Below are 27,147 nucleotides of genomic sequence, written 5' to 3' on the forward strand. Positions count from 1 at the left end.
CCTTGAAGTCATTTCATGATCTTACTGTACAAGCTTAGCTTGAGTGATGACCTTATATCAAAAGAGGATTGGGTGTTTGTTGTTTCTCCTCGAAACATTTTGGTTCTTGTTGTTGTAGTGGAACAAAACTCACATCAATGGAACCGAAACTTGAGATTTGCGCGAAATATTTTTAGGAGCATAAGCATTAGTCAATAGACAAGCTTTTGTTAAGTATATAACCTGATAATCTCCAGATCTGAAAGTGCAGATCGCACTTGATCTTCTAAACCTAAATATCTACGTATTGCTTTATGTATATGCTCCTATCTTCCTCTGCTGAGGCAGTGACTTTCCATAAAGTTATTTAATATTAAGCATAAATCTAACACAATGTGTTATTAATTAATGTTGAATTAACTTGCGAATTGCCGGTTTAATGAGAAGTCATAAAAGCTGACTTAGGAAAGAGATATGTCCTTTGAGGGTCACATCTTTTAGTCAAGATATTTAGAGGGATTGTATTGTAGTTTTGAAGGACACACAATTACAGTTCAGTCTGCTCCTTCAAGCAACAATATCCAATACATATATATTGCAGAGATACTTCCATTTCAGATCAGAACAGAGGTTGATCATTCCCCCTTGAATCAGAGTTTGAGAAGTTCATTGTTTACCACATAAGGATTATTGATGAGTCTGATTAAAAGCACATAATTAATAGAATTTTTACATGGTATCAGAGCTCTGGTAGTCGAACCTAGGCTCTGCAAATTCAGTTATCAGACTTCATATATATTTAGCAACTATCTCCTATCTTCAATGGCATACACAATCAGACCCGAGGATAGGTTTGATGGGGAAGAACACTTTGAGGCCTGGAAATTCAGAATCATGATGATTCTTGAAGAGAATGATGTAAAAAAATTTGTTGACGGAGCATCCAAACAACCTCCAGTTGAACCTCATAAATCTACTTGGAGTAGAGGAAAAAGAAAAGCCATTCAAATCATTTTAGATGGAGTAAAAAATGATATCATACCCATGCTTACAAAATATCAAACTACTTTTGATATGATGAATGCATTACAAAATGCATATGAGGTCAACAATGCAACTAGGGTTCTCGCACTGAAAAGGCAATTAAATCACATTCAGATAAAGAAAGGAGAATAAATAAATTCTTACTTCCTAAGGGTTGCCGGCATTAGAGATGAACTGTCAAGTATAGGAACCACTATTAATGACACAAAATTAACACTAATGGCTATAAATGGATTACCAGATTCATGGGAGACATTTGCACAAGGAATAAGTGTCGGGGATAATCTTTCGGACTTCAACAAACTTAAGAACGATTGTCTTCAAGAAGAATCCAGAAAACTAAAGAAAGGAGGGAAACTAAAAATAGAAGATGAAGAATTTCATGTTCTTAATACAAATTCCTATAGGGGCAAGAAGAAGCATTTCATGAAGAAAAAGGGAAATCAAAAGAATGGGAAACCCAAGAAATATCTATCTAAAATAAAGTGTTTCAAATGTGAAAAATTTGGACACTACAGATCTAATTGTTTTGAAAATTCTAAGCAACAAGCGAACTGTACAAATGTTACTAGGGAAGAAGATACCTATGATCCTGAGAATCATGTATTGTACTCCTCACTATCAAATGAAATTTCAAGTAAAGCATGGGTAATTGATAGTGGGTCTTCTAGACATATAACAGGATACAAAGAAACACTAAACTCTTTATCAGAAAAGTTTAATGGTGAAGTTAACATTTGTGATAATTCAACACATTCCGTTGAAGGAATTGGAAATTGCACCTTGAAACTAAAATCAAGAAATGCTCTTCTTTTCAAAGGTGTACTCTATGTACCAAGAATTAAAAGAAATTTAATCTCAATTACAACGCTTGAAGATGATGGGCATAATGTTGCATTCGTGGATGGCAAAGTATTAACTTCGACAAAGAACTCCTCAATCAAGAAAGCGAAGTTGATTGGTTAGAGAAAAGGATAGTTGTATGAATTGAATATACAATCTAGTCGACCTATTCAAGCCTTAGTTCATGAAGCTGCAGACATAGATTAAATATGGCACAGAAGATTAGGGCATCTAAATTTCAAAACCTTATCAACAGTGGAAAAGATGGTTATTGGGTTGCCTAAACTAAATAAAGACCACTCAAGTATATGCAAAGGGTGTGCTATGGGTAAGAACACCAGAAGTCCTTTTCATGATAGTACTTGAAAAACAAATAATGTATTAGAATTAATTCATTCAGATTTATGTGGACCTATGTCTGTTCCTTCTCTTGGAGGATTCTAGTATTATATTTTGTTTATAGATGACTTCTTTAGGAAAACATGGATTTACTTCTTAAAATGCAAAGAATCAGAAGAAATCCTACAGAGATTTAAAGAATTCAAAACATTAACTGAAAACTTTTTAGGGCATAAAATCAAAACCCTTAGAATTGATAACGGAGGAGAATATACCTCAGACTTGTTTCAAAGGTTTTGTAAAGAATCGGGGATAAAGAGGGAACAGGCTGTTCCTTATAATCTAGAACAAAATGAGATAGCAGAAAGAAAGTATAGGACAATTATAGAAGTTGCTAGAGCTATGATTTTTGATCAAAATCTAGAATATTATCGTTGGGCAGAAGCCTCTTGTAGTGCTGTTTATATTCAAAATAGAAGCCTGCATTCTTACCTTAGAGATAAAACTCCTGAAGAGGTATTTACTAAAGTCAAACCTAATATAAGTCATCTTAGGATTTTTGGGTGCCTTGTATATATCCATGTTCCAAAAGAAAAGAGAACCAAGTTAAAATCATCTGGGAGGAAAGGTATCTTTGTAGGGTATAGCGAAACATCTAAGGCATAAAGGATTTTCATACCTGGATAGAAAAGTATTGAACTTACTAGGGATGTTATTTTTGAAGAAAATCTTGCATTCAAAAGAATCCTAAGTTTTGAAGAACCTTCTCATTTATCTAGTTCTGAAAGAAATAGTGAATCTGGGTCCCCAAGGGAGTTCCGAAAGAAATAGTGAATCTGGGTCCCAGAGGGAGAACTTAGAAGAAATTGAAGATGGAATTCACAATCTGAATCTTGAAGAAATTCAAAATTCAAAGAAAAGACCACTTTGGGCCATTAAAACAGTCGAGGCAGCTCAAGACTTTGCTGCACCTTTGGAAACAGTTAGAGAAAGCAAACGACCTAAAAGGTTCTCTAGTTATACAACAAACATGAGTGATTTATCCAAAAGAGAACCAACCAATACTTCTGATGCTATTAAACATATAGCTTGGAAAGAAGCTATGATAGAAGAATACTAATCTGTTATGAAAAATGATGATTGAAAAATTGTTCCAAGACCTAAAGGAAAATTTGTTGTCTCTTCCAAGTGGATATTTAAAATAAAGCATGTTGCTGACGATAGCATTGAAAAGTATAAAGCTAGATTTGTAGCCAGAGGATTCTCTTAGAAGGAAGAGATTGATTATGAAGAAACCTTTGCTCCTGTTGCCAGATATACTTCCGTAAGGTCAGTCTTAGCAATTGCAACATCGAAGGGATGGAAAGTACATCAGATGGATGTAAAAACAACATTTCTAAATGGAAAGATTATAGAAGTATATCTGGAGCAACTTGATGGATTTGAAACTCATGATCCTAACGCTTTTGTTTGCAGGCTCAAGAAAGCTCTCAATGGGGCTTAAACAGGCTCCCAGGGCTTGGTATGAAAGAATCGATAAGTATCTCACCAGCTTAGGATTCTCCCAGAATGAAGCCGATCCAAATTTATATTATAAAAGAGATAAAGATGATATGGTAATTTTGATACTGTATGTTGATGATTTACTAATAACAGGTGATGATCATCTTATAGGTCAGTGCAAGAAAGATCTAATGAGAGAATTCAAGATGAAAGATTTGAGACTCCTTACATTACTTCCTAGGACTGGAAGTACAATATAATTTTGACAGTATCATACTTAATCAAGGGAAGTATACATCAGACTTTCGAAAGAAATTTGGAATGTGGAATTGCAAGCCTATGTCTTCTCCAATGGAGACTAACCTACATAAACTTAAGGAAGTAGCAACAAAATCACCTTCCATAGATTCTACTCTCTATAGACAGATGATTGGGTCCCTTATGTACTTAGTAAATACAAGACTAGATATTTGCTATGTTGTTAATGCCTTAAGTTAGTTTATGTGTGAACCAAAGGAGATTCACTTGGTTGTAGTTAAACACATTATGAGATACTTACAAGGCACTCTTAATTTTGGACTCAAATACGAGAAGGTTGGCTTAGGCTTACATGGATTCACTGATTCAGATTGGGGTGAAAGTGTTAAAGACAGAAAAAGTACCTCAGGATGTTGTTTCAGTTTAGGATCAATGATGATATCTTAGATATGTAGAAAGTAGTCTTCAGTGGCTTAGAGCTCTACAAAAGCCGAATACATTGCAGCAACGGTGGCCTCTTGAGAAGCAGTCTAACTAAGGAAGTTACTTGTGGGATTATTTGGGCAAGCCATGAATCCTACAATTATTCATTGTGATAATCAAAGTTCCATCGAGCTTTTAGTGAATCTAGTTTTTCATGACAGATCCAAGCATATTGAAATTCCTTACCACTATGTAAGAGATATGGTAGACAGGAATTTTGTAAAATTAGAATACATTTGCACTACACATCAGATAGCAGACATACTCACCAAACCTCTCTCTAGAGTGAAGATAGAACACTTCAACAGGAGACTTGGTATGGTTGAGTTGTAATCCATTTGTACTCTTTAAATTTTTTAATAAAATAATTTATTTTGTCAGGCTATTGACTATTATGGGCTCCATCATTTGTAGTCATTATTTAAGAGGTGACGATCTCTGAGATAATGAACACTTGTATAAAAGACATTATAAGAGGTGACGATCTCTTAGATAATGTACTAAACAATAGAGTTCTACTGTAAGATCTAGATGACTTCAAGATCATATTGTGATGTAGACATTGCTATGTCTTTAAGTCACAATTTGGATAAAGGAAGAATGTTAGTATTCTCCAGATTTATCCTGTTTTCTAGTAGATCTTAAACTCTGGATCAGGTTGTGATATAGAAATACCAGTATCTATGATTCACAACTCGGATAAATGAAGAAAGTAAATCACTCTTCAGATTTATCCTGTATCTTATCACTAGTAGCAGTGATTTGTCATAACACAGATTTAGTGACATGACATTGTATCATGTGTTCTATGATATCACATACTAAGAAGATTCAGAGATATATAGAGTATTAATTCTTGCTTATTCATCTTTATTGATGTTGTTAGATATGATATCTCTCTGTGTGATTATCAAGTTAAGAGGGAGTGTTAAGTATATAACTTGATAATCTCCAGGTTTGAAAGTGCAGACCGCACTTGATCTTCTAAACCTAAATATCTACGTATGGCTTTATGTATATGCTCCTATCTTTCTCTGCTGAGGCGGCAACTTTCCATAAAGTTATTTAATATTAAACATAAATCTAACACAATGTGTTAGTCATTAATTAATGTTGAATTAACTTGCAAATCACCAGTTTAATGAGAAGTCATATAAGCCTACTTAGGAAAGAGACATGTCCTTTGAGGGTCACGTCTTTTAGTCAAGATATTTAGAGGGATAGTATTGCAGTTTTGAAGGACACACAATTACAATTCAGTTTGCTACTTCAAGCAATAATTTCCAACACATATATATTGCAGAGATACTTCCATTTCAGATCAGAACAGAGGTTGATCATTCCTCCTTGAATTAGAGTTTTAGAAGTTCATTGTTTACCACATAAGGATTATTGATAAGTCTGATTAAAAGCACAGAATTAGCAGAATTTTTACAGATTCACCCGTCTCCAAATTAGTGACAACCATGAAAAGAGAAGACCGACTTGAAATCCACCATTGAGGGACAATCCTTCTAGGATCCCAAAAGAGGCCTATCCACTTGAATTGCACTAGGCATTGAAGCACTAACATACAACTCGTGGCCGAATGTAAAAACTTTATTTATCATGGCATCAATTGATAACTTAGTTTCTTGAAGGAAAACAATATTAGGGAAATGAGAAGCAATAAATTCCCGAACAATCTTTTGTCTAGGGATGTTGTTTAACCCCCTTACATTCCATGATAAAAATAAGTGTTTATGGGATTAGGAGAAGTGGGAATCAATGGGCTTTGCAAACACCAACTCAACCAATGTATCTAGAATAATCTTGACCTTCTCTTGATCAATGTTTTCTCCACTCCTTAAAGCTTTGTCTAAAGGTCCCTTTTTAAGGGGCTTCTGCTATAAGCTATAATAGGAGAAGCTTTGTTACTTAGAATTTGAGGCCACCTAAATAGAAGGAAGAGCTGAAGCTCCACTTGAGACCTATTGAAATATTTGGCATTAACTACCCGAGAAGACACATTTGTAACCATCTATCCCTCGTGTCGATCCATTGATGACATAGTCTGATCCTCTCTCTCTCTTTGTTTTCATCTAGCATTCCCACCCTGACTTTAGCCCAATAGAAAGTTCAATTTGGATTCTTGTGAACTTGTTAAAAGTTCCCTCATTTTGTCTATCCAAGTTCTCTTTTGTCCTCTACCCTTATTGCGGGCCTTTACAAGAATAAATCCTGCATTATCAGCATGTCCTTTAGATAGAGGGGCCTTCGCCTTATCTTCCTTAGGGAAAGAGTGAAGGGGTTTGGGAGTGATGTAGTTAAAGGCAGGAGAACCGCAAAGGAGATGCCCTAGAACTCAACAAATAACCACACAGTGGAAGAATAACAATAACACAGAGGTTTAGATCCAAAACAATACCAATTCTAATAATAGAATCATAACATTTACATCCATCATGCCCAACTATAAGGCCTTCCGGTTTACCACCAAATACATAAGGAAAATACAGCAATATTTCTTCAAGACCTCGCAAGATCCAAATACCAGTTAGCCTAGACCTACAATCTAGTAGAAACCACAAGAAGAATCTAAACTTTTGCAAGCCACCAAGCAACCTCCTTGATTTCCAAGCCCACACTTAGCTACTAGCTCTGCTAACTTCGCTTGTCTCAACTACTCCCTGTTGAACTAAATGACTCAAGAAACCACAAGACCCTCTACTTGTACAAAACCAAACCACAAGTCAGCCTAGCAAGTTACATTAAATATACACTCTTCTTAAATGCACACTGAACTTGCAAGTTAGCCTGACAGACTAAATTAAATAACACATATTACAAACCCCAAGTCTACAATGCATAGCTAACTCATAGGACAACATAGTAGTACATGCCCTTAGGCATAGGTTTATGTGTCATCCAACAATCCAAATCCAAGAGCGCATAAGCCAAAATCCACATATAGAAGCTTGCAGAAACAATCTCCAAGGTCTGCCAGTAAATTAGGAACATGTTACCTGCAGCCACCAAAAAGACTCTAACTCCAATATGATCACTCCAATCGTTATATGCACTTAGGATAAGGTTCCCCATCATTCCTTGAACACATCCCCAACCACGCGAATCATAGGTCCACAAATCCGAGCTCGATGCCCATGCATATAGGAGTGGTGACTACCCTAGGATGCTCCTACATTAGGGAGTTGCCAAGGGGGATGATTTATTTCTAGGAAATCTTCTTTGTAAATTAATATATCATGACATTTTCTGCATCTAAATAGCAGAGTCTCGTACTCTAGCTATCGGATTGAAGAAGAGGACCCCAAACAAATTTCTAGAATCTCGTAATGGGTTATCTAGATTCTAAATCAACTTGTATACAAGAGTGCCCACAAAACATTACCTTATGGTTCAGAGTTTGTGTAACCAAAACCATAGGTTTTCCAAGAAGCAATGAGATTGAGTGTAGAATGTATTCTCTCCAAAATTGTAGCTAAAGCCTTGACAAACGGATCTGCAAAGGTACTCGCAAGGGGGACTCCTCAACAGAGTTGAAGCCAACATGTTGAGGTTTGATAAGAACCCCACTTGATTGAAGAAATAAGGGGCTCCTTCAAAAGCCCTATTACTATGTGTCATGCAAGAGAAAATCAATAGAAAGTAATTATTACCTATTAATAATAGCTCCATGTCTCCTTTCAGATTCCAAACCCATTGTGCCCAAGATTTCAAAACAGTTAATGAAAGTTGGATACCCATGAATTTGCATATGAGGGCATGATTGCACCAATGTGAAACATCACCTAACACTTGATCAGGTTGGATACTTAGAACAAGGCATTTCTGAGCCCTCTTAAGACATGCATTCACCTCTTTTATTTGAAAAATCTCATTGGAATAGATCCTTTCCATAGATTTTGGGTTGCCTATGTTCACCTTGGCATTTGCATGCAATGAAGAAAATGTATTTGCCATCTGCATATCTCCAAAGACTTCCCGAGTCGGAGATATCTGCTTGTTATCAAAAAATATTAGCCCCATGAAAAAACCAGCACCCACGGTGCACATTTTCAGATCCCAAGCTGACCACAAAGAAAGAGTTGAAGCCTCACTTAAGACCTATTGAAATATTTGGCATTAACTACCCGAGAAGGCAAATATGTAACCATTTGCCCCTCCTGACGATCCATTGATGACATAGTCTGATCCTCTCTCTCCTCGTTTTCATCTACCATTCCCAGTCTGACTTCAACCCAATAGAAAGTTCAATTGGGATTCCTACCAAATTGTTAGAAGTTGGCTCATATTGTCTATCCATCCAAGTTCTCTTTTGTCCTCTACCCTTATTGCGGGGCTTTACAGGAATAAATCCCACATTATCAGCATGTCCTTCAGATAGAGGGGCCTTCCCCTTATCTTCCTTAGGGAAAAGAGTGAAGTGGTTTGGGAGTGATGCAGTTAAAGGCAGAAGAATTCTCAAAGGAAATGTCCTAGCCCCTAATAACAACACAGTGGGAGAATAACAATAACACAAAGATTTAGATCCAAAATGGTGCAGGGGCACTTAGGAACAAACAAACTATTTGGAATAACAAGCAAACCATGGAGAACATGAAGGAATGCAAGACATCTAATGGCTATCAGAGGTCCAAGGAGGTCAAAGGGATCCTAAGTGATGCAAATCATATCAACTATGATGTATAGGCTCCTATAATGGTTTAAATACCATGAAATGGCTTTGAATGAAATAATATCCTTGAGAGGATTAAATAAATAAAATTTGGACCATTAGTGTCCTGAGGTGTCTAGGAGGTGCTAGGAGGTTAGTTGAGTTTAAATAAGTCTCCTAAGTGTTGGAAACACCTTAGTGAGCAAAGTTCATAAGTTTTAGTTCATTTTAATAGTTTAAAACTTTAAATGTTCAAGGCATAATGACTAGTAGTCATTTAGGAGGGAAATGGAGTTTTGGTGGTTAAAACACTTAACTACTCCCTCAAACCAATTGGAAGAGGTTGAGAAATTTAATATTCAATGTTATTTGTATTTTGAGACTCCATTGTAAGGGCAAGGAAGCCTGGAGTGTATGGACATCAAAAAGATTTAATGAAAATCAGTTTTGGATCAGCATTTTCATTGTTTTAAGCATTGATGTTCTTTGTTTTGGTTTGAGAGCCATCATAGAATAGATTTGTAGGTTTCAGTAGGTTATTGGAGGACATTTTTACACGTTTTAGAGGGTTTGAGAGTCATTTTACATGACTGTACTTTCATGAACAGCAAAGTAGTTTGAATTTCTGAATTTTCCTTTCATTGTTTTGAAGCTTTTTTGGTAACTAATATCCATCCCATGGACTCAAAGGCCTAGAATCTATGGAATGATGTATACTAACCTTGTATCATATGAATCTAACCTGATACATTCAGCAAATTGATTGGAAAGTTTGATCACAGGTTGGAACTAGGAGTGTTCCCTTTGAAAATGATGGCACAAGTGTAGCAGTAGGAGTTTGGGTCTTTTTATGATTGGAATAGATTTATATGGTGGATTTAATTGTGAATCAGTCACCAATTGATCTTGGAAAGGTTTGGAAGAGTGAGATTGGAGAATCCTCAAAACAAGTGTTTGAAGCAACCAAATTGGGGCTTTTGGTGTTCTATGTGTTTTGAGTCTAATTCCTTTTATATTTAGAGGTTTTGGAACATTTCTTGATACTGTCCAAGAGTTGAGACCTTGGGGATACGTTTAAATGGTGGTTGCTTTGTAAAATCAGCAACTTTCGAATGTATTTGCAAGGGTACAGGCTGAATACTCTTATTTTGTCCAAAAGACCAATACCTAAGGTTAAGGTATGCTATAGAATGGCCAAAAGTGTATCTGAATATGGTTTTATTTTTCCATTTGTTTTGGGAAAGTTTTGTGTTTGAAGACAAAAAAGGCTAAATGCTGATTTTTAGGCCTCATTAGGCTAGTTTTGAGTTTTTTTGTCCTTTGCGAGTGCAAGATAGGTCAAGAAACCTTGAAATCACTTTAATCTATCCTTATATACCTTAAATAACTCAAATCCATCATTGGTTTTTGTTTAGAGTCACCTTGGTTGGGTTGAGTCTCTTAAAGCCATTTAAGCACTTTAGGAAGTTGCAGGTTTGTAAGCCAGATTTGATAAAGCCATTTAAGCACTTTAGGAAGTTGCGGGTTCGTAAACCAAATTTGAATAACCTATCTTGTGTAAAAGGTCCATCACCCTTTCCTCTGCAACACAAAACAACACCAATTCTCATAATAGAATTATAAGATTTACATCCATCATGCCCAACTGTAAGGCCTTCCGGTGTACGGCCAAATCCATATAGCAAATACAACAATATTTCTTCAAGACCTCGCAAGATCCAAACACCAGCTAGTCTAGACCTACAATCTGGTAGAAACCCCAAGAAGAACCTTAACTTGTTTTCGTAAGCCAACAAGCAACCTCCTTGTTTTCCAAGCCCACACTTAGCTACTAGCTCTGCTAACTTCGCTCCTCTATGCTGAATTGAATAAGACACCACAAGAGCCTCTACTTATACTAAACCAAGCCACAAGTTGGTCTAGTAGGTTACATTAAATAAACACTCACATTAAATGCACACTCAAGCCACAAGTTGACCTGGCAAGCTAAATTAAATAACACTTAGGAAAAGCCCCAAGTCTACAATGCATAACTAACTCATAGGACAACATAATAGTCCACAAATCCGAGCTAGATGTCCCTGGATACAGTATTGCTGACTACCCTAAGATGCTCCTTCATTAGGGAGTTGCCAAGGGGGATGACTTATTTCTAAGAAATCTTCTTAGTAAGTTGACATATTCATGACATTTTCTGCATCTAAATGGCAGAGTCTTGTACTCTAGCTATTGGATTGAAGAAGAGGATCCCAAACAAATTTCTAGAGTCTCATAATGGGTTATTTAAATCAACTTCTATACAAGAGTGCACACAAAACATTACTTTATGGTTCAGAGTTTGTGTAGCCAAAACCTTAGGTTTTCCAAGAAGCAATGAGATTGAGTGTAGAATGTCTTCTCTCCAAAATTCCAGCCAAAGCCTCGACAAATGGATCTGCAAAGGTGCTCGCAATGGGGACTCCTCAACATAGTTGAAGCCAACATGTGAGGGTTTGATAAGAACCCTACTTGATTGAAGAAATAAGGGGCTCCTTCAAAAGCCCTATTGCTATGTTTCATGCTAGAGAAAATCAGCAGAAAGTAATTATTACCTGCTAATAATAGCTCCATGTCTCCTTTCGGATTCCAAACTTGTTGTGCCCAAGATTCCAAAACAAGTAATGAAAGTTGGATACCCATGAATTTGCATATGAGGGCATGATTGCACCAATGTGAAACATCATTTGACACTTGATCATGTTGGATACTTAGAACAAGGCATTTCTAAGCCCTCTCAAGTCATGCATTCACCTCTTTTATTTGAGAAATCCCATTCAAAGAGATCCCTTCCATAGATTTTGGCTTGCCTATGTTCACCTTGGCATTTGCATGCAATGAAGAAAATGTATCTGCCATCTGCATATCTTCAGAGAATTCCTGAGTTGGAGATATCTGCCTATTATCCAAAAATATTAACCCCATGAAAAAACCAGCACCCATGGTGCACATTTTCAGATCCCAAGCTGACCACAAAGAACTCTCTCACACACAACAACAAATAATAGAAGAAAAACAGTCAACGAAACCCCCATGTATTGTGTTTCACGACCAACTCCAACACCCTTAACTGGCTGTGAAAACGCCTCCCCCAATGTGGATCCACAGAGGAAATTAATGGGACCCCCACCTCCACTCTTTTGGCCCTCAAGCGTAGACACCCTTCCCCCTGACCATGTAGAAGAAACAAAACATAGGGCTAGGACACACATGCGCTAGTAGCTGATCAAACATAGTTAGTTGTCCATGATCCAAAGACACAACCCAAACGTCCTTGCGCTGTCAATTCATGACGAATGCAATTGTTGTTGAGGCATGTGATGAAATTTTTTGATATATTATTTTCAAATGTTTTTTAATTAAATGTTTACTAGGTTAAGGTAGAAATCACAAACCCTTGATATGCAATTGCCTTAAATTGATCTTGAATAATTCAAATATATATTTATTTAAGATGTAGAGCATGATGTTAAGCTTGGGATCACATGGTTTAAACAATTGTTCAAAATGAAAAGAAGTTATAAAACAAAAATATATATAATTACAAAAGAAAGATTTAATGTTTGAAAAATGCATATATAGAAAGCCTAAACATTCTCATTCACAAACCCTTTTGATTTTTTCAGAAAATACGTGCTATAAAGTTGCTAGCTATATTGCAGAATTAATTTTTTTATTGGTGCCATCATAATACTATAATTGAAGGTAGAACGTAAATTCATAGCAAATATTGAGAGTCAAAATTTGGATTCAAAATTAATGTATTTCTCCATTTCAAGAAAAGAATGAAATGGCTGTCATTATTGGAATAATAGAAACAATTATTTTTTTCTAAAACAAATATCTGTTTTGAAATGGACAATTGTTTTCAAACAACTGTGGAAACCAAAATAGATATATATTTATTCTAGTGGAGAATTTCAGCGAGATATTTTTGACCGTTTTTTTGACTCAACTTTTTTCTTTCACCCGTTGTGGACTCATGAAGAGCATGATTCTAGTTATGATGAACATAGGCAAATCTGCCAGTCTGTCTATATTTAGAATTATGTAAACTTTGTCAAGTTTGTGTCCATCATAGGTTACAAAGTAGAGCAAAAAAGCAAGAGTAGCACATTCTTTGGTGCTAAGTCACTTTTCTATGGTAGGCCACCATTTAGGCTTGCTTTGTATGCTGTGGCAAAAATCGACTATTTCCACAGGAGAATTTACCAGTTATCAAGGACGAGTTTCGAGGCATGACTTCTATGGGAGTTCTATAAGTGTTGGAGCGAAGAATCATGAGGCTCGTCTAGAATTTCCAAATGCCCATGTAGGTTGTAGTAACTTGTGATTTGCAAATTGCAGTTGGTGGAGCTAGTGCTAGTTTTGATGAAATGCACAACTCTTTTATTGAACTCCATCTATTTTGCTAATAAATTTTGTTTTGAGGACACCTATGTCTTCTAGGTATAGCTCAAAATACTAATGTCAATAGAGATAACTATGATAGATTTTGTAGTAAATAGTCCAATGTAATAGTGTTGTTTGGTCATTCTAGGATCTTTCCTTTGAAAGAGAGTGAAGTGGTGCAATTTTTTTGAACCTCATATATAATACAAGCTACTGAAATACTTTTTATACAGAATAAATAGTAGTACTACAATCAGGTATATGATTGATGAATATGATCAAACACATCCTTATTAATAAAGTTAAAAGTTCAAATTGAGTTTGACTGTGACTGTAGCAATGAGGTTCAAGGATTAAAAAATAGATGCTACATGATCATAATCAATAAGCGTATTGTCGTTTACATGAGTTGATGTGTGACTAATTGTCCATATCTAAGTTTGTTAAAGATATTAAATTTATGTGATATGTAGTTTCTTGGAAAAACTAGGATTCATCCCTTCTGTGTAAAGCTTTATTTTTAAAATGTGTTTATATATCATTTTTCTTATGGACATTACAAATATGAAACTCGCAGTTTATAGATGCTAACACCCTCAAATTTGCAGGTAAGGGCAAAGGACCTCAAATTTATTCAGTGGCCTGATACTCGTAATACAGGTGAAGATTTTATTGTTGATTAGTTACTATTACTTTGCTAGATAATTAATTTGAATGACACGAGTTTACAAATTTTAATCTTGGTAGATATTTCAAATTGAATGACACAATAACACATTTTGGGAGCAGGTATCATAGCCTCTTGGTTTTTCTCAAGCCATTAACAGTGTCAAAATATCTTTTGACTTCGCATCTCATAATTTGTACAAAACGTTATATTTCTATCGGTTTCTTTTAGTCTTCTTTTTCATATCAAGGCTTCCTGCACAATAGCTCTAGGCAACTATAATTTCATACAAAATGATCTTAAAGGCTTTTTTTTCTTGGTAATAGGCACTAAACACTATTACATCCTATCCAAACCTACCAACTATCCATACATAAGGCATTATCTATAATTCCTATTACATATCTAACTTTAAACAATACCAAATAGCATATCCAACATCTGACCATGAATAAAATCAGGAGCATAATTCAGTCTCGGTCCTTCCAAACGCTGCACTATTAGACACAATCAACTTCATCCCCAACTAACTATTTGTAATGATCCCTTCCTGTACTAGTTTTCTATAATGCAATTATAAGCTGTTCTTAGAAGAAAGTATCACCAAACGTGTGAGTTTAGCTTCCATTGCTTGATAAAAATTCTTATCCTCTATAGACCATTAATTATTGCTAATTGATTTAATTCTATGTACTTCCTTCCTGTTAATGTTCTCTATGTATTCCCTCCTTTATGGCTTGGGTCATGGCTTTATTTCCTTATCTAAGGGATACCATTTAACTCTTCCTTAATTTACTTTAGTTCATATATCCCTATAATCTCCTTATCATACTATGTAGGGTGACAACTCACATTAATCTCCTTATATCCTTATTGGATACTTTATGTTCTATCCCCCCTGTATTATCTTACATCTTTGTCCCCTTATTATTCTTATGTATTTACTGGAAACCTTATATGCTCTCTCCTTTTCAAATTTCATGCATAATGATAATACATGACGAGGGTGGTAAATTGCTTTTTGTTCCCTATTTTTATTGGCTGCTTCTTATTTATTATGTCCTATGTCTTTACCTTAGATTTCCTTGACCTGCTGCCTTTTCCTTTTTCCCCATCACTGGCTTTTGTTATAATCCTTTTATATCTTCCACCTTATGCCTAGTGAACGTATATGTAGAGACCAAAAGGTAAGTTTGGTGCCTCCTCACTCCTTGTAGGCTCCTCCCAATCCAAATGCGAGGGGCATCCCTCTCATGGGGGTTATTATTATTTTAATATAATTTGATCAGTGCAATATGGGTAGTAAAGTAGCAAATATTGTTATTTGTGAAATATATAAATAGAATATTCCTATTGCCTTTATAATAAACATTGTTAATAACTGCATTGAATGAAATATTAGTGCTATCAATATATTCAATGGATTATGAATATATTCACATATTTGTCAATGATATTATTGCGATCAGTCAATATTGATTCCTTACCCTTCAAGATGACGTGTAATAGTTCTCTAACAACGTTGTAGTTAAGGTGTTGTGATCACGAGGATTGTTCACTCATGCCATTTATAACTGATGACTTCTTTGAGAGTTTATTAAATCAATATTATTTGGTGTCTCCATTATGTTATTTTATTTCCAAATAGCTATAATATACGTTTAATGGTACTGATAGTTATCATATATATATATATATATATATATATATGAGAGATAATAATACTTGATTATATATTATTTAATTATATCTTAATCATATTAATAATATACCGTGTTATATTATTATTATATATTTACTTAACACATATTGTTTTAATCATATTATAATAATTGGTTTCCATTCTCAGAGGGATTATGACAGTCCACCCTTCTTGACGTTGCTTGCCCTGAAGCATTGACAATTTATACAAATCTTACCAAGAAGAGTCAATATATATAGTGATGCAAGAAAACGCAAAGTATACATACTAATGCATGAGCACACGAAGCAGACGCATGAATGCATGAAGGCACGAAGCATACACAGTGTAAACATATAATATTCACATTGTTCAATTCTTTGATTAACCCCTGTAATTTACATTTTCAGGGTTAGATAAATGATTTAAATATATTTTACTTATACATTATCTTCTCTGATTGTGAATCCTGCAACCACAAAGTGAACATATATATGTGTGTGTGTGTGTGTGTGTGTGTGTAACATGCCTAGACATCATTAAATAGATAACAGCTTGTTTTCAATGCAATTAACAAGATCTAAACTGAGGACAAGAAATTGCATTTAATTTACATTGTCATCTAAGGTTCTCAACATTTAAAAGAAATAAAAGTACATTACAGTTATGTTACTAAAGAAAGCTGCATATATATATATATATATATATAGAAGTAAAAAATTAATAAGACAAGAAAGAAGAAACTTACAAGAACTTCGTAAATTGCAGAATGCCTTAAAGACTGAGATTGTTGGTATCAATGAGGGGAAAAAGGTATCACAGGGGTGTTTATCCACCCAACCATGGATCGTAACTCAATCCCCCTTGCCCAATTCATTCTTGAAGTAAGCTCGACCCTCCACAAATTAGTTGGTTGAACCCTTAGCCAACTGCCATCTTGGCTTCACACCTGACTTCAATTGCAACTGGTGATCTTATTCTGAGTGTCATATTATTTGTGCACCTTGGCCAAGGACTTAATAGAATATAGAGTAGGCATCTCTCCATTCCCACTTGCACATAGGTTCAGGATTAGTTCAGATATCAATGGTTCTTAATGGTCAAATCTAAACCATCTAGTTAGTTTACTGGCCGTTTACTTCATGGCCCAGCCCAATCTATCAAAAGATCAATTAAATTATAGGCTCTTATAAGTAACCCATTCTAGACAATTCAGAGTTCATGATGGGTGTCAACATAGTTCATTGTTAGTTCATCGGGTTCTGCGTCTTGTATAGAACAACTTGCGTAAGAACTCTTGTATTGCTATGGTCATGGTGACTACACCCAATTAGTTGTTTATTTTGGTCCAAGTAAACTAGTTTAAAATCTTCTCTAAAAGATCATACTACTGTAGGAGACTATTTCACAAGAAACTCGAAAACAAGTTAACATATGCAACTTAAGCATTTCTACATTCTCGGCTCATTTGGCACAGATTAAACATCAGCCTTAAGAATTTGCAGCAAGATTCATTCTAATGAATTGATTCTTCATAATAATAAATGTTTTCTAGTGGTTCTCTCTTGTTTATCTTTTCTTCTTAGTTATTGGATTCGAGCCCGGGAGGTTGGATTCGGATTCGGATCTGATCCGGATTTGGATTCGTGCTAGGATTCGGACAGGATCCTTGTTTTGGATTGTGGCTCCGTTTGGATTTGCGGACCGCGAATTTGGATGAATCCATAGTCCAAAACGAATCCGTCACGAATCCATGCAGATCCTCACAAATCCATCATGAATCCCCAAGGACCCAAAGACCAAACTTGGAATAAATATATATAATGTATATATTTTTTTACACACACACACACACACACACACGTGTGTGTACTCACGACACATTATATTTTTTTACATATACATATATACACACACACACATACACACACTCATGAATCCTAATGGGAAAAATAAAAAAATCACGAATCCAACTCATGCACCCAAATCGGTAACTAAGCTTTTCTTCCTTTTAAAGAAATGAGCACTCTTTCATAGACTTAAAGGGTTTTAGTTTCTTACTACGGAAATAGTACAAAGAATTTTCAAACCAAAACTCCTGAGTTATGGTTGCATTGTCATGAGGAAAGAACTTTGAATAGATAAGGTTATTGAAGCAGCTTATTATACTACATACTACCATTCTTTTTGTTTGTAAGCGATGAGATCAAACTCATTTAACAAAAAAAAAATATGAACAGGATGAACAAGATTATAATATGATGTCTTAACTCTCTAGACTCTATTGCATCCACAGTCTAGACTCAATATTCTCTAGTTTGCAATATTCTCACACCATTTTTCACAAAGTAATCCCTTAACCTAAGCAAGTCCTTGTTCTCCTTGAGAGCTTGTAAACCATTTCGAGAGTCATCCGAAAACTCTTCCATGGTCCCATTCCCTATCTTCCCAGAAATTTGGTCAGTTGTTAGATGCATGCATGGAAGAATGAAATTCCAAATGCAGATGCTTTTGGAGGGTCCCTTATTGTAAAGATCCTTATGTCAATCGTTTGAATCTGAACACTTGGCTTTAAGAATCTTTAGCTACATCTGATCTCGACAATTATAAATACTACGTACCAACTTAGCCCCAAGGGCCTTGTTGGGTGGATATTTTGCAACTGATAGTTTTTTCAAATCGAATTGCAAAATAGATAGACCCGCCACAACATATGAGACAAAGTCTCTTATACCTTTAAGGGAAAGCTCCCTTCTCACGGTGCCTTGGATCAACTCAAGGTAAGTAAGAAGTTGAGAGATTTTTTAAGGGGTGTTACCAATATTCTTTCCTCTTATCTTTCAGGAAAGAATCCACCTACCCTCGGGGTGAGTAATGGGCAAGATGAAATCTCTAACTTCATTTCTATATAGTAGCTAGAAACAGTGATACCGATAAACCAACAGCAACTCAAGGGTTGGTTGAAAGTGTACCGGTTTGGTTCTAAGCCTTGTTTTAATCTATTCTATAAGAATATCCTCTACCATTGAGGCGCAAAGACTTCTAGAAGTAGGGAATTCTAACTATTAATGTGAATTGAGACAATAATACAAGCTATAGTCAAAGCGTCTAGTCCATGTTTCACCAAAATTGTTCTCAATCAAAGCTTCGGCTCTGATTGCTTCTTAACTCGTTATGCTCAATTATTTAAACATACATTAACATGAATCAAAGATAATAGATGCAAATTATAGTCAAAGCTTCTAAGTTGTACTATCACAATTGCTCTCAAATAAAGTTTGAGCTCCAATTACTTCTTTGTATTCACTTACAAATTATCATGTTTAGTAAGGACCTTGCATCCCATTTTCTCTAGATCGCTTACGATCTCCATTTCCACCATTTGACAGCCTTTTAAGGCTCTCTGTAACTTCGTCAAAAGCTTTCCCAGTATCTCCTCCTTATGACCTATGAGTCCCTTGTATTTGTAGAACATATCTAGAGATGGAATGACGTCACATGAAATCAAGACATCTAGATCAATGTCTTCCATTTGATCCCAAAGACCCAAAATGTCTTACAAGATATTGGTTACTTGGTTAAAGGAAGCAATAATGTCATGTGGTATCTCCTCAACACCTTTGATACTTTCAAAAACTTTGACTACATCTTTGATGGATTGAACTCCTTCGTAGATAACTTCTTCGAACCAAGCCTTTTGCTACCTTGACTCCCTGATTCACCTGAGTTGTTTGAGATGTGATGGCTGTAGGCTGCAAAGATTATTGACAGATGACCTCATGAAGACGAGCAAACTCTTGCTTCAGCTGATTCTTCTTTTTCCAAAGCTTGTGATTTCTTTTTGAGAAATTGGTGAGTGTATCTTGGGCATCTTGTAAACACCCCAGCCGTGAATGTTTACCAAGTTTAGTTTTGGTGAACTTGTAATTGAGTGGTTAATTTCCTCAGCCAGTTTGTCTACCAAAGGCTCTGCAATCTCAACATCTTTAGTCATTTTAGAATCAACAACAATTCTTGAAACAACCTTGGCCTTTGAAGATTTAGATTTATTCTTCTTGACACAGAGTATTTGGGGGCACTACAACCTTTCTTCTTTTCATGGTGATTTGTACCAACCATGTAGGCAGATTAAAACCTTCATCGGTTGAAACTAGAACAGTGGCTACAATAGACATTGATCTTGATTGTATTTCTGTTGTCACTATGCATTTGTCAATTTGCGTAGCTGGACTCATGGGTGTCCTTTGAGATGATTCTGTCATGAACATCTCGAACCTTGCAACTGAGGTATCAAGTTGGGAAACTTGACCAACTGTGAGAGTTGGAACATGTTCAAAAATATTGCACAATTCTTGTTGGAGTCACTGTTGCCGTTACACCAAAAGCTCAAGCTTTCAATGAACGTCACAACAACTAGAAACAATGATCCACATGAGGCGGTTAAGCACATGTCACAAATCCATCGGTCTATTAGTTGTACGTTTTTAGTCTTCAAAACTTTAATTTTATATTTTATAATTTTTTTTTAACTTTTTATATTCCTATAGGTAATGGTGGAAATAACAAAAAACAAAAGACAAATGTGAATATACAATTAAATTTTCTATTGCTTTGTTTACTAAATTTCCATTTTAATTTTGTATAGTATTGGTTCTTTGTATACCATTTTTTTAGTTTAACAAATATCCTAACCTAAAATGCAATTTTGAAATATAGATAATGAAGTCTTGCAATGAGAAAAGAGAGGTTGATTCTCAATTGATATAAATCTAAGTTCCCTAGGGACGCATACCCGGCCTAAAACTAGGAGTTTCGGAAACGAAGATGTCCCAAGGACGATGGGACGTCCCCTAGCCGTCCCCAAAAAGCGCAAATTACCAGGGGACGTCCCCAAAACTTGGGGACGACTGAGAAAAAAAGGGGGACGATTGGTAGTCCCCAGTATGGAAAGGGGACACCTAGATGTCCCTCAACCGTACTGGGTACGGCCAACTGTCCCCAATTTTTTTTAAAATTTTTTATTTTTAATGCAAAAAAATTAAAAAGTGAATATTAAAAAATAATTATAAGGCTCCTTACTAGGTCGCCGAGGTGGGCCCCACTCCTCCAAATCTGGTAGAGGCAGAATAGGGGCAGCAGTGTGCTTCATTTTTCTATGTTATGTTTTTTTTGTTGAATGTCAACATTATTATGATATATTGACACTTATTACTTTATGACAGCCCTCTAACCTTTGGGCATAGAGCTTTAGGTATATTTGGATTTAGATTTTCAGATTTATCATGATTATCATTATGATATTGTTCACTGATATTAATATGCATTTTGGCAATTGAGTACTGAAATCGGATATTATTTCCTAGATGGCATTCAAATGTTGTATGTTATGGTTCTATAGTGCTTAAATGACATGCTTTGTACTTAGTTTCATATGAATGACATGTATATTTGCAAATTTCAATATATATTTTAAAATTTTCTTATATATATATATATATATATATATATATATATAGCTGTCCCCGTTTGCCGTCCCCCCCGTCCCCAAAATCGCCAAAAAAATTCGCTGTCCTGGAAACCTGTCCCAGTGTCCCCCACCGTCCTCGTACCAGAAACTCGGGGGAACATAGATATAAATCTTGAGAATAGCATGCTCGTTATGAAGATTAATAGTTGTTCATAGACATAAAAAAGGTGTAGATAGATTTTGACAACCAATAACCTCCTTGACAAACTTACAAATATGCATAGTATGTAAAGAATGTTATGCAAACACTCTTTTGCAGTCATCAAGCTTTAATCTTACTTGAACAACATGGACCTTTGTAGACATCAAAATAAGGTGTAGATAGATTTTGACAACCAATAAACTCTAAAAGATTACAAATATGCACAATATATAAAGAATGTTATCTACATTCATCAAGCTCTAATCTTACTTGTAGGAGGTACTCCAACAAGAAAGTGATACATTTATTCTTGTCAATGAACGACATGGACCTAGGTGAACAAGTGTTGGTTCCGAAGTGGAAGAGATACTCATGACTAAAATCAACCCAGTATGACAAGTTAGTCACAAATACTACATAAATTTATAGACAACATATATTCCTATTGGAAAGTGCTAGTAATATTTATTATTGATGTATTATGTTATTTTTTTACCTTCAATCACAATTTTTTTTGACATGGGTTTTTCTTTTATCGTGTTAGTATTATGTTTCTCGTTCAAAGTTTGTTGTATAATAGTCTATTGTCTAATTAAGATTTATATTTATTAATTAGTTTTTATATATTATTCAGTAAACATAGAAAATGATAAAAATATATTTTACATTATCATATTGCAATTATTATTTATCAATTGATGCATTATAAATTAAATTTTATATATTATTTTAAAAACATAGAACATGATAAAATTATATTTTATATTAGCATATTGTAATTATCATTTACCAATTGATGTGTTGTAAAAATCAATTGGTAAATATTAATTAATAGAAAATAGAATTTTTCTTTTTTTTGTTCTTTTGCAATAGTTGAGAGGACTTATACATCATTTTTTAGACAGTTTGTCATTGATTGATATCTTTATGAGTTCATTATCAATTGGTGTCTTTTTTATTTTATCGTTAGTTGGTGTCTTTTTGAGTTTTTCATTAGTTGGTATCTTTTTTAATTTATTATTGAGTGCAATGGGTTCTTTTTTATGCCAAGAAACTTAGGTGGTCAAATGGTCTCCTTAGGTTGGGTTCCCATTAGGGGGCTTAAGTTCTATGCATTATGATCAAATTTGAAAGAAAAACTAATATATGAGTAATAGTCATTTATACTTGAATATTATAAAAACTAAGTAGCATTTGTTAGAATATATGAATATTATAAAAATTCATTGATAATTCATTAACTCATTTGTTTAGGTGACTAAAATATTAGTGACCAATTGTTTAGTCATTTATTTGATCATTTATTTAGTTACTTATCTTTGTCTAACCATGTATTTTATTTGATGATCAAATTAGTCATTTTTTAAAGTCACTTATGCTTATAAATTGAAAAATATTACTAGAATTTGATCACATTTAGTCACTTGACTAAATTTTTTAGTCTTGTGACTAATTTTCTTAGTCATGTAGTCATTTATTTGCTAAAATTCTACTAGTGAAAGCTCTATATATTGCACTTGTTCATCTTCTCTGTTGGATCCAATAGGTTTGATTTTCTTTTTCTTTTCTTCGAGCTGAATGCCTTTACCTTTTGGATCAATCTGGGTTTGAGCTTTGGTTTGCTCTCACTATTTTTGTGTGCAGATCATTTACATTTGTTCTGCTATTGTTTTCCAACACCTTATTGTTTGTTCAATTGCCTCATTATCTCTGTTAGAACAATTGGTGCAATGTTCTCTTGAGCAGCAAATTCTTCGATGTAGGCTTCCACATGTGTCTTTCTTTCTGATGGGGCATATTCTGGCCTAACCTTGGTTAGTGCATCATTGAGAATTCCTTTGAGTTTTGCAACTCCATCTTGCCATCATTTCAGTATGATATGCACTAATTCCTTTGGTAGTTCATCCTTCACCTTTGTTGGTAGTTCATTTAAGGTTGATACGCTAATAACACTGTTTGGATCTTCCCTACTTATGCGTGGATATCTATACCTTATTGTGTTGTAATTTCCATTGTTCTATATCTTTTAAAATTTCTTCAATTGAAAGTGGAGGAGGTAAGTTCTTACCTTTCTTTGCTGGTTTGGATGTCCTTGATGATGATTCTCTAGTAGATGAGTTTGATTTCCTGAGGGTTGGAGATGGTTGCTTCTTTGCCTCTTCTCCATTCTTCTTTCTCTTGGTTGTCTCTATTTTCGCTGGTTGTGTAGTCTTGGCCGCTTGTCTACTAGTGTCCTTCGTGATCATCTCAGTTTTAAGTGAGGACGACCCTCGACCTTAATCAATGTTAATTTCTATATTTGCCTGTCTTAGTGGGCTTGGTGTTCCTTCACTAGTGAGTCCCGTTACTTTTTCCATGGTGACTTTCTTGCTCGTTCTAGTTTGTGCTCCCTTTTCTCCTTTCTTCTTACTAGCCTTTCTTGCATCCTTCCTCGCTTGTTCTTTATCCTTCTTCAATCTGATGACTGAGCTCCTCATTTTGCTTGTGTTGCACTTTGGTAACTTTTGGTCTACAAGTATTGACAATAGCATCTGAATAGAAGGTTTAGCTTCTTTCGTCATCTCATACTAGAATGCTGTTAGCTAGTGTATCCTAGGCTCTACACCTTGCATCATGCACTAATCCATGAATGCTAGAAATCATAATTCATTTTTGTATTCTTCCACTAGGGTAAAGGGTATCCTTTCCCTTCTTTGCATATCCTTTTGGATTTTGTTGAAGTATGACCTAAATAGATCATCTCTTTTGTCTCTTATTCGCATATACATGTTGCAGACTTGTTCAATGACCGGTGCTTCCTTTGACCAATTGATTGATCCTAGTCTAGGAAATTCTCTTAAAATAGAAATATAGACATAGCAGAATAGCTCAATACTTGAATGGATGAATGTTGTAGTTTTCTTTGGTCTTCAACGGGTTTATCATTAATTGTTTGTGTAACCAGCCACTTAGGTTGAGTGGGGCATTTTTGTGGATGATGTGCTCCGCGCCGTATGTTGCGCTATTAGGTATGCGATTCTCCCTATTGGAGTAATAGATTCTGTAGGCCATCACCATTGCTGCAAACTTCATTTCTGAGGCTAGAATGTCATCAATGACAGCTTGTCTATCCTTCCTTGCTCTGGTGACTTTTACAGATTTGTTGAGCGGAACCTTCCCTAATGTTAGCTTTGTCCTAGAGCCGTTGAATCTAGTTACCCTCTAGATGACTTCTTTGGTGATCCTATAATGCTTGTCTAGCCACATATATTCACCATGTACTCTTCTTAGCACAAGTTTTACCCAATCATCCTGGAAAAAATCAGGAATGTCCATTACACGATGTAGTGTAGTGTTAATTAGATGTCTCTGTTCCTTTTTCATTCTCTCATTATCAAGGAAATTAGGAAATACCTATTTAATTTTTTGACTCCCAACTCCTAAATGTTTACTTTCAAGTATGACTCTTATCTTTGGTGAGCAGTACATTGGTAGGTGGCAAAGACTATTCTCTAGTCTAGTTTGCTACGTCTCCCTTCAGTGAAGTGACCGTATAATTAGGTTCATCAAATTTCTTGGTACTAACCAATTCAATTTAATGGATTCTTTGTACCATGATGGTTTATGACTGTTGAGTAGTGGCTTATACTGTATCAATTGTCACTGATTACATTTCTTCACTTTTGCATCTGCACCTTTAGGTTAGAACTTTCTCCACTCATAAAATGGCACGCAAATGATAGATTAATGTTTTTACAAATGCACAACTCAAGAATTCGAGTTTGCAAAGTGGGAAATGGCTCTTTATTAGCCTATTTATAGCTTTCAATAAATAACATTAGGTTAACGTTAATTTACAATGGTAAACACAATGCTTACCTACTACTAACTTGGTCATAATTCCTACACACTCCTGTCTTGTTAGAGGTACTCCTTGCTTTTCCATTCTGTCTAACAACTCCTTTAAGCTTGTATTAGCTTTATTCACCTTCAAAGTCTCACCTTCAACTGGTGAGCTTTCAACTTCTTCAGGCTTTGCTATTACAGCATTATCAGTCTTCTTGGTCTAGATTTTGTTGATGTCCTTTCTGACTTCCTATTTTTCCACTATCTTGTTCTTTCCTTTGCCATTAGGGTTTCACATCTCAAATCCATTCTTTGATCTGCATTCTATGGCAAGGTGACCTATCTTGCCATAGTAGTAACAGGTCATGCCTATTCCCTTCCAAGGTCCTGAATGGTTCCTTGGGACAATTATTAGTTTGTAGTGTTATGAAGTATGTCCTCTATTCTCATAGGTTGAGCATATCAGTGTGGTGAATTTGTTCTTCCTGCCAAAAATTGATGTTTTCTGGGATAGTTGGATTGACCTTTCTTTCGATCTACAAACTTCAGCCTTGTGTATGTACTTGTTACAAAAGTAATAGTATCCATCAAATCTTTTCTCATTTGGATGAGATCTACACTTATGAGCAGAGTGGCCATACTGGTGGCATAAGTTGCAATACTCATAATAGGTATTCTTAGTCATGGGTGCGACTTATTTATGTCAACATACATTAGAAGTGTGACCTCTTTTACCACAACAATGACAAGTTGGTTTCTTAGGTTTCTTACGTTTTGACAATGTTTCATTTCTCTTTGTTTGTTCTGGTCCTTGGTTCGATAAGACTTGCCTTCATTGGTCTTGCTAATGCCATCGTAGCCAAGACCAGTTGTGCTCTTGGTCTTTCTCCGAGCCTTGAGTTGCTCATCTATCTTTCTTGAGCTGTCATTGAACTTTTTTAGCTTCTCATTTCTTTCATTGGTGCTCTTTAGTTACTCAGTCAATTTGTGGATTTGCTCATCCTTTTAACTTGCATCCTCTTCATCTGTTCTCTTTGTTTCTAGTACTCCCCTTAGAGCATTCATGGCTTTCTCTATTGCCTTTGCAATATTACCTTTCTCCTTTTGTGCTTGATTGAGCTTTTCTGATGTCTGCTCTAATTCTTTCTTCAGTTGTGAGATAGATTTGCTTAGCTTCTCATTGTCAGTAATGAGATATGTGATGGTTTCCTTTAGTCCATGTGTTCCCATGTGCTCTTCCATTTGCTCAATGATTTCATGGCTCTCACTGAGTTTCTTTCTCTTTGTCGGTGATTCTCTTTTCTTTCAGATCTTCAATAGTATCAAGAGCTTCCTAAAGTTGCTTCTTGTATTTCATGGCCATTATCTGATCTTCCCTCAAGCTGTCAAGCTTGTTGTTACTAGGGTCTTGGCTCTAATACCAATTGTTTGTCCCAGTCGGTATCGGGGGGGCGAATCAGTATGCACAATTTCACTGGTTAATTCATAAACTTTTCTAATAAGACTGATAATAACTTCTTAGCTAATAACACAACGATAAATGCAGTTGGTTAAACCATACAATCTCACATACAGGAGCATACATCAAGTGGCATACAGGTTTATATGTGGAAACCATTGGCAAGAGGATGAAAACCATGGTGGGGATATACTAGCCTTTTACTATAGATAAAATGTTGCTTGGTTGAGAGCTACAACTTGTTCCTTTTGAGAACACATCCGGTTAAGATGTCTGCAACCGGTTAGGATCACAACATCCTATTATGGCTAC

General features: G+C 35.3%; 1 protein-coding gene across 3 annotated transcripts in view; it reads left to right on the forward strand.

The window, feature by feature from the left end:
- The window catches only part of LOC149552092 (uncharacterized), a 95,104-nt gene that overhangs the window by 51,013 nt on the left and 16,944 nt on the right, over positions 1 to 27,147 (forward strand). For all 3 annotated transcript variants that reach the window (XM_089787564.1, XM_089787563.1, XM_089787561.1), the window contains one exon: positions 14,143 to 14,194. In XM_089787564.1, coding sequence (XP_089643690.1) covers positions 14,143 to 14,194 — 52 coding nt within the window. The remainder of the gene's footprint in view (positions 1 to 14,142; positions 14,195 to 27,147) is intronic.

The sequence above is a fragment of the Cupressus sempervirens genome, chromosome 6 (genome assembly GCF_028749045.1).
Source record: "Cupressus sempervirens isolate cs-2001-9-10 chromosome 6, ASM2874904v1, whole genome shotgun sequence".
In the NCBI taxonomy this organism is placed as follows: domain Eukaryota; kingdom Viridiplantae; phylum Streptophyta; class Pinopsida; order Cupressales; family Cupressaceae; genus Cupressus; species Cupressus sempervirens.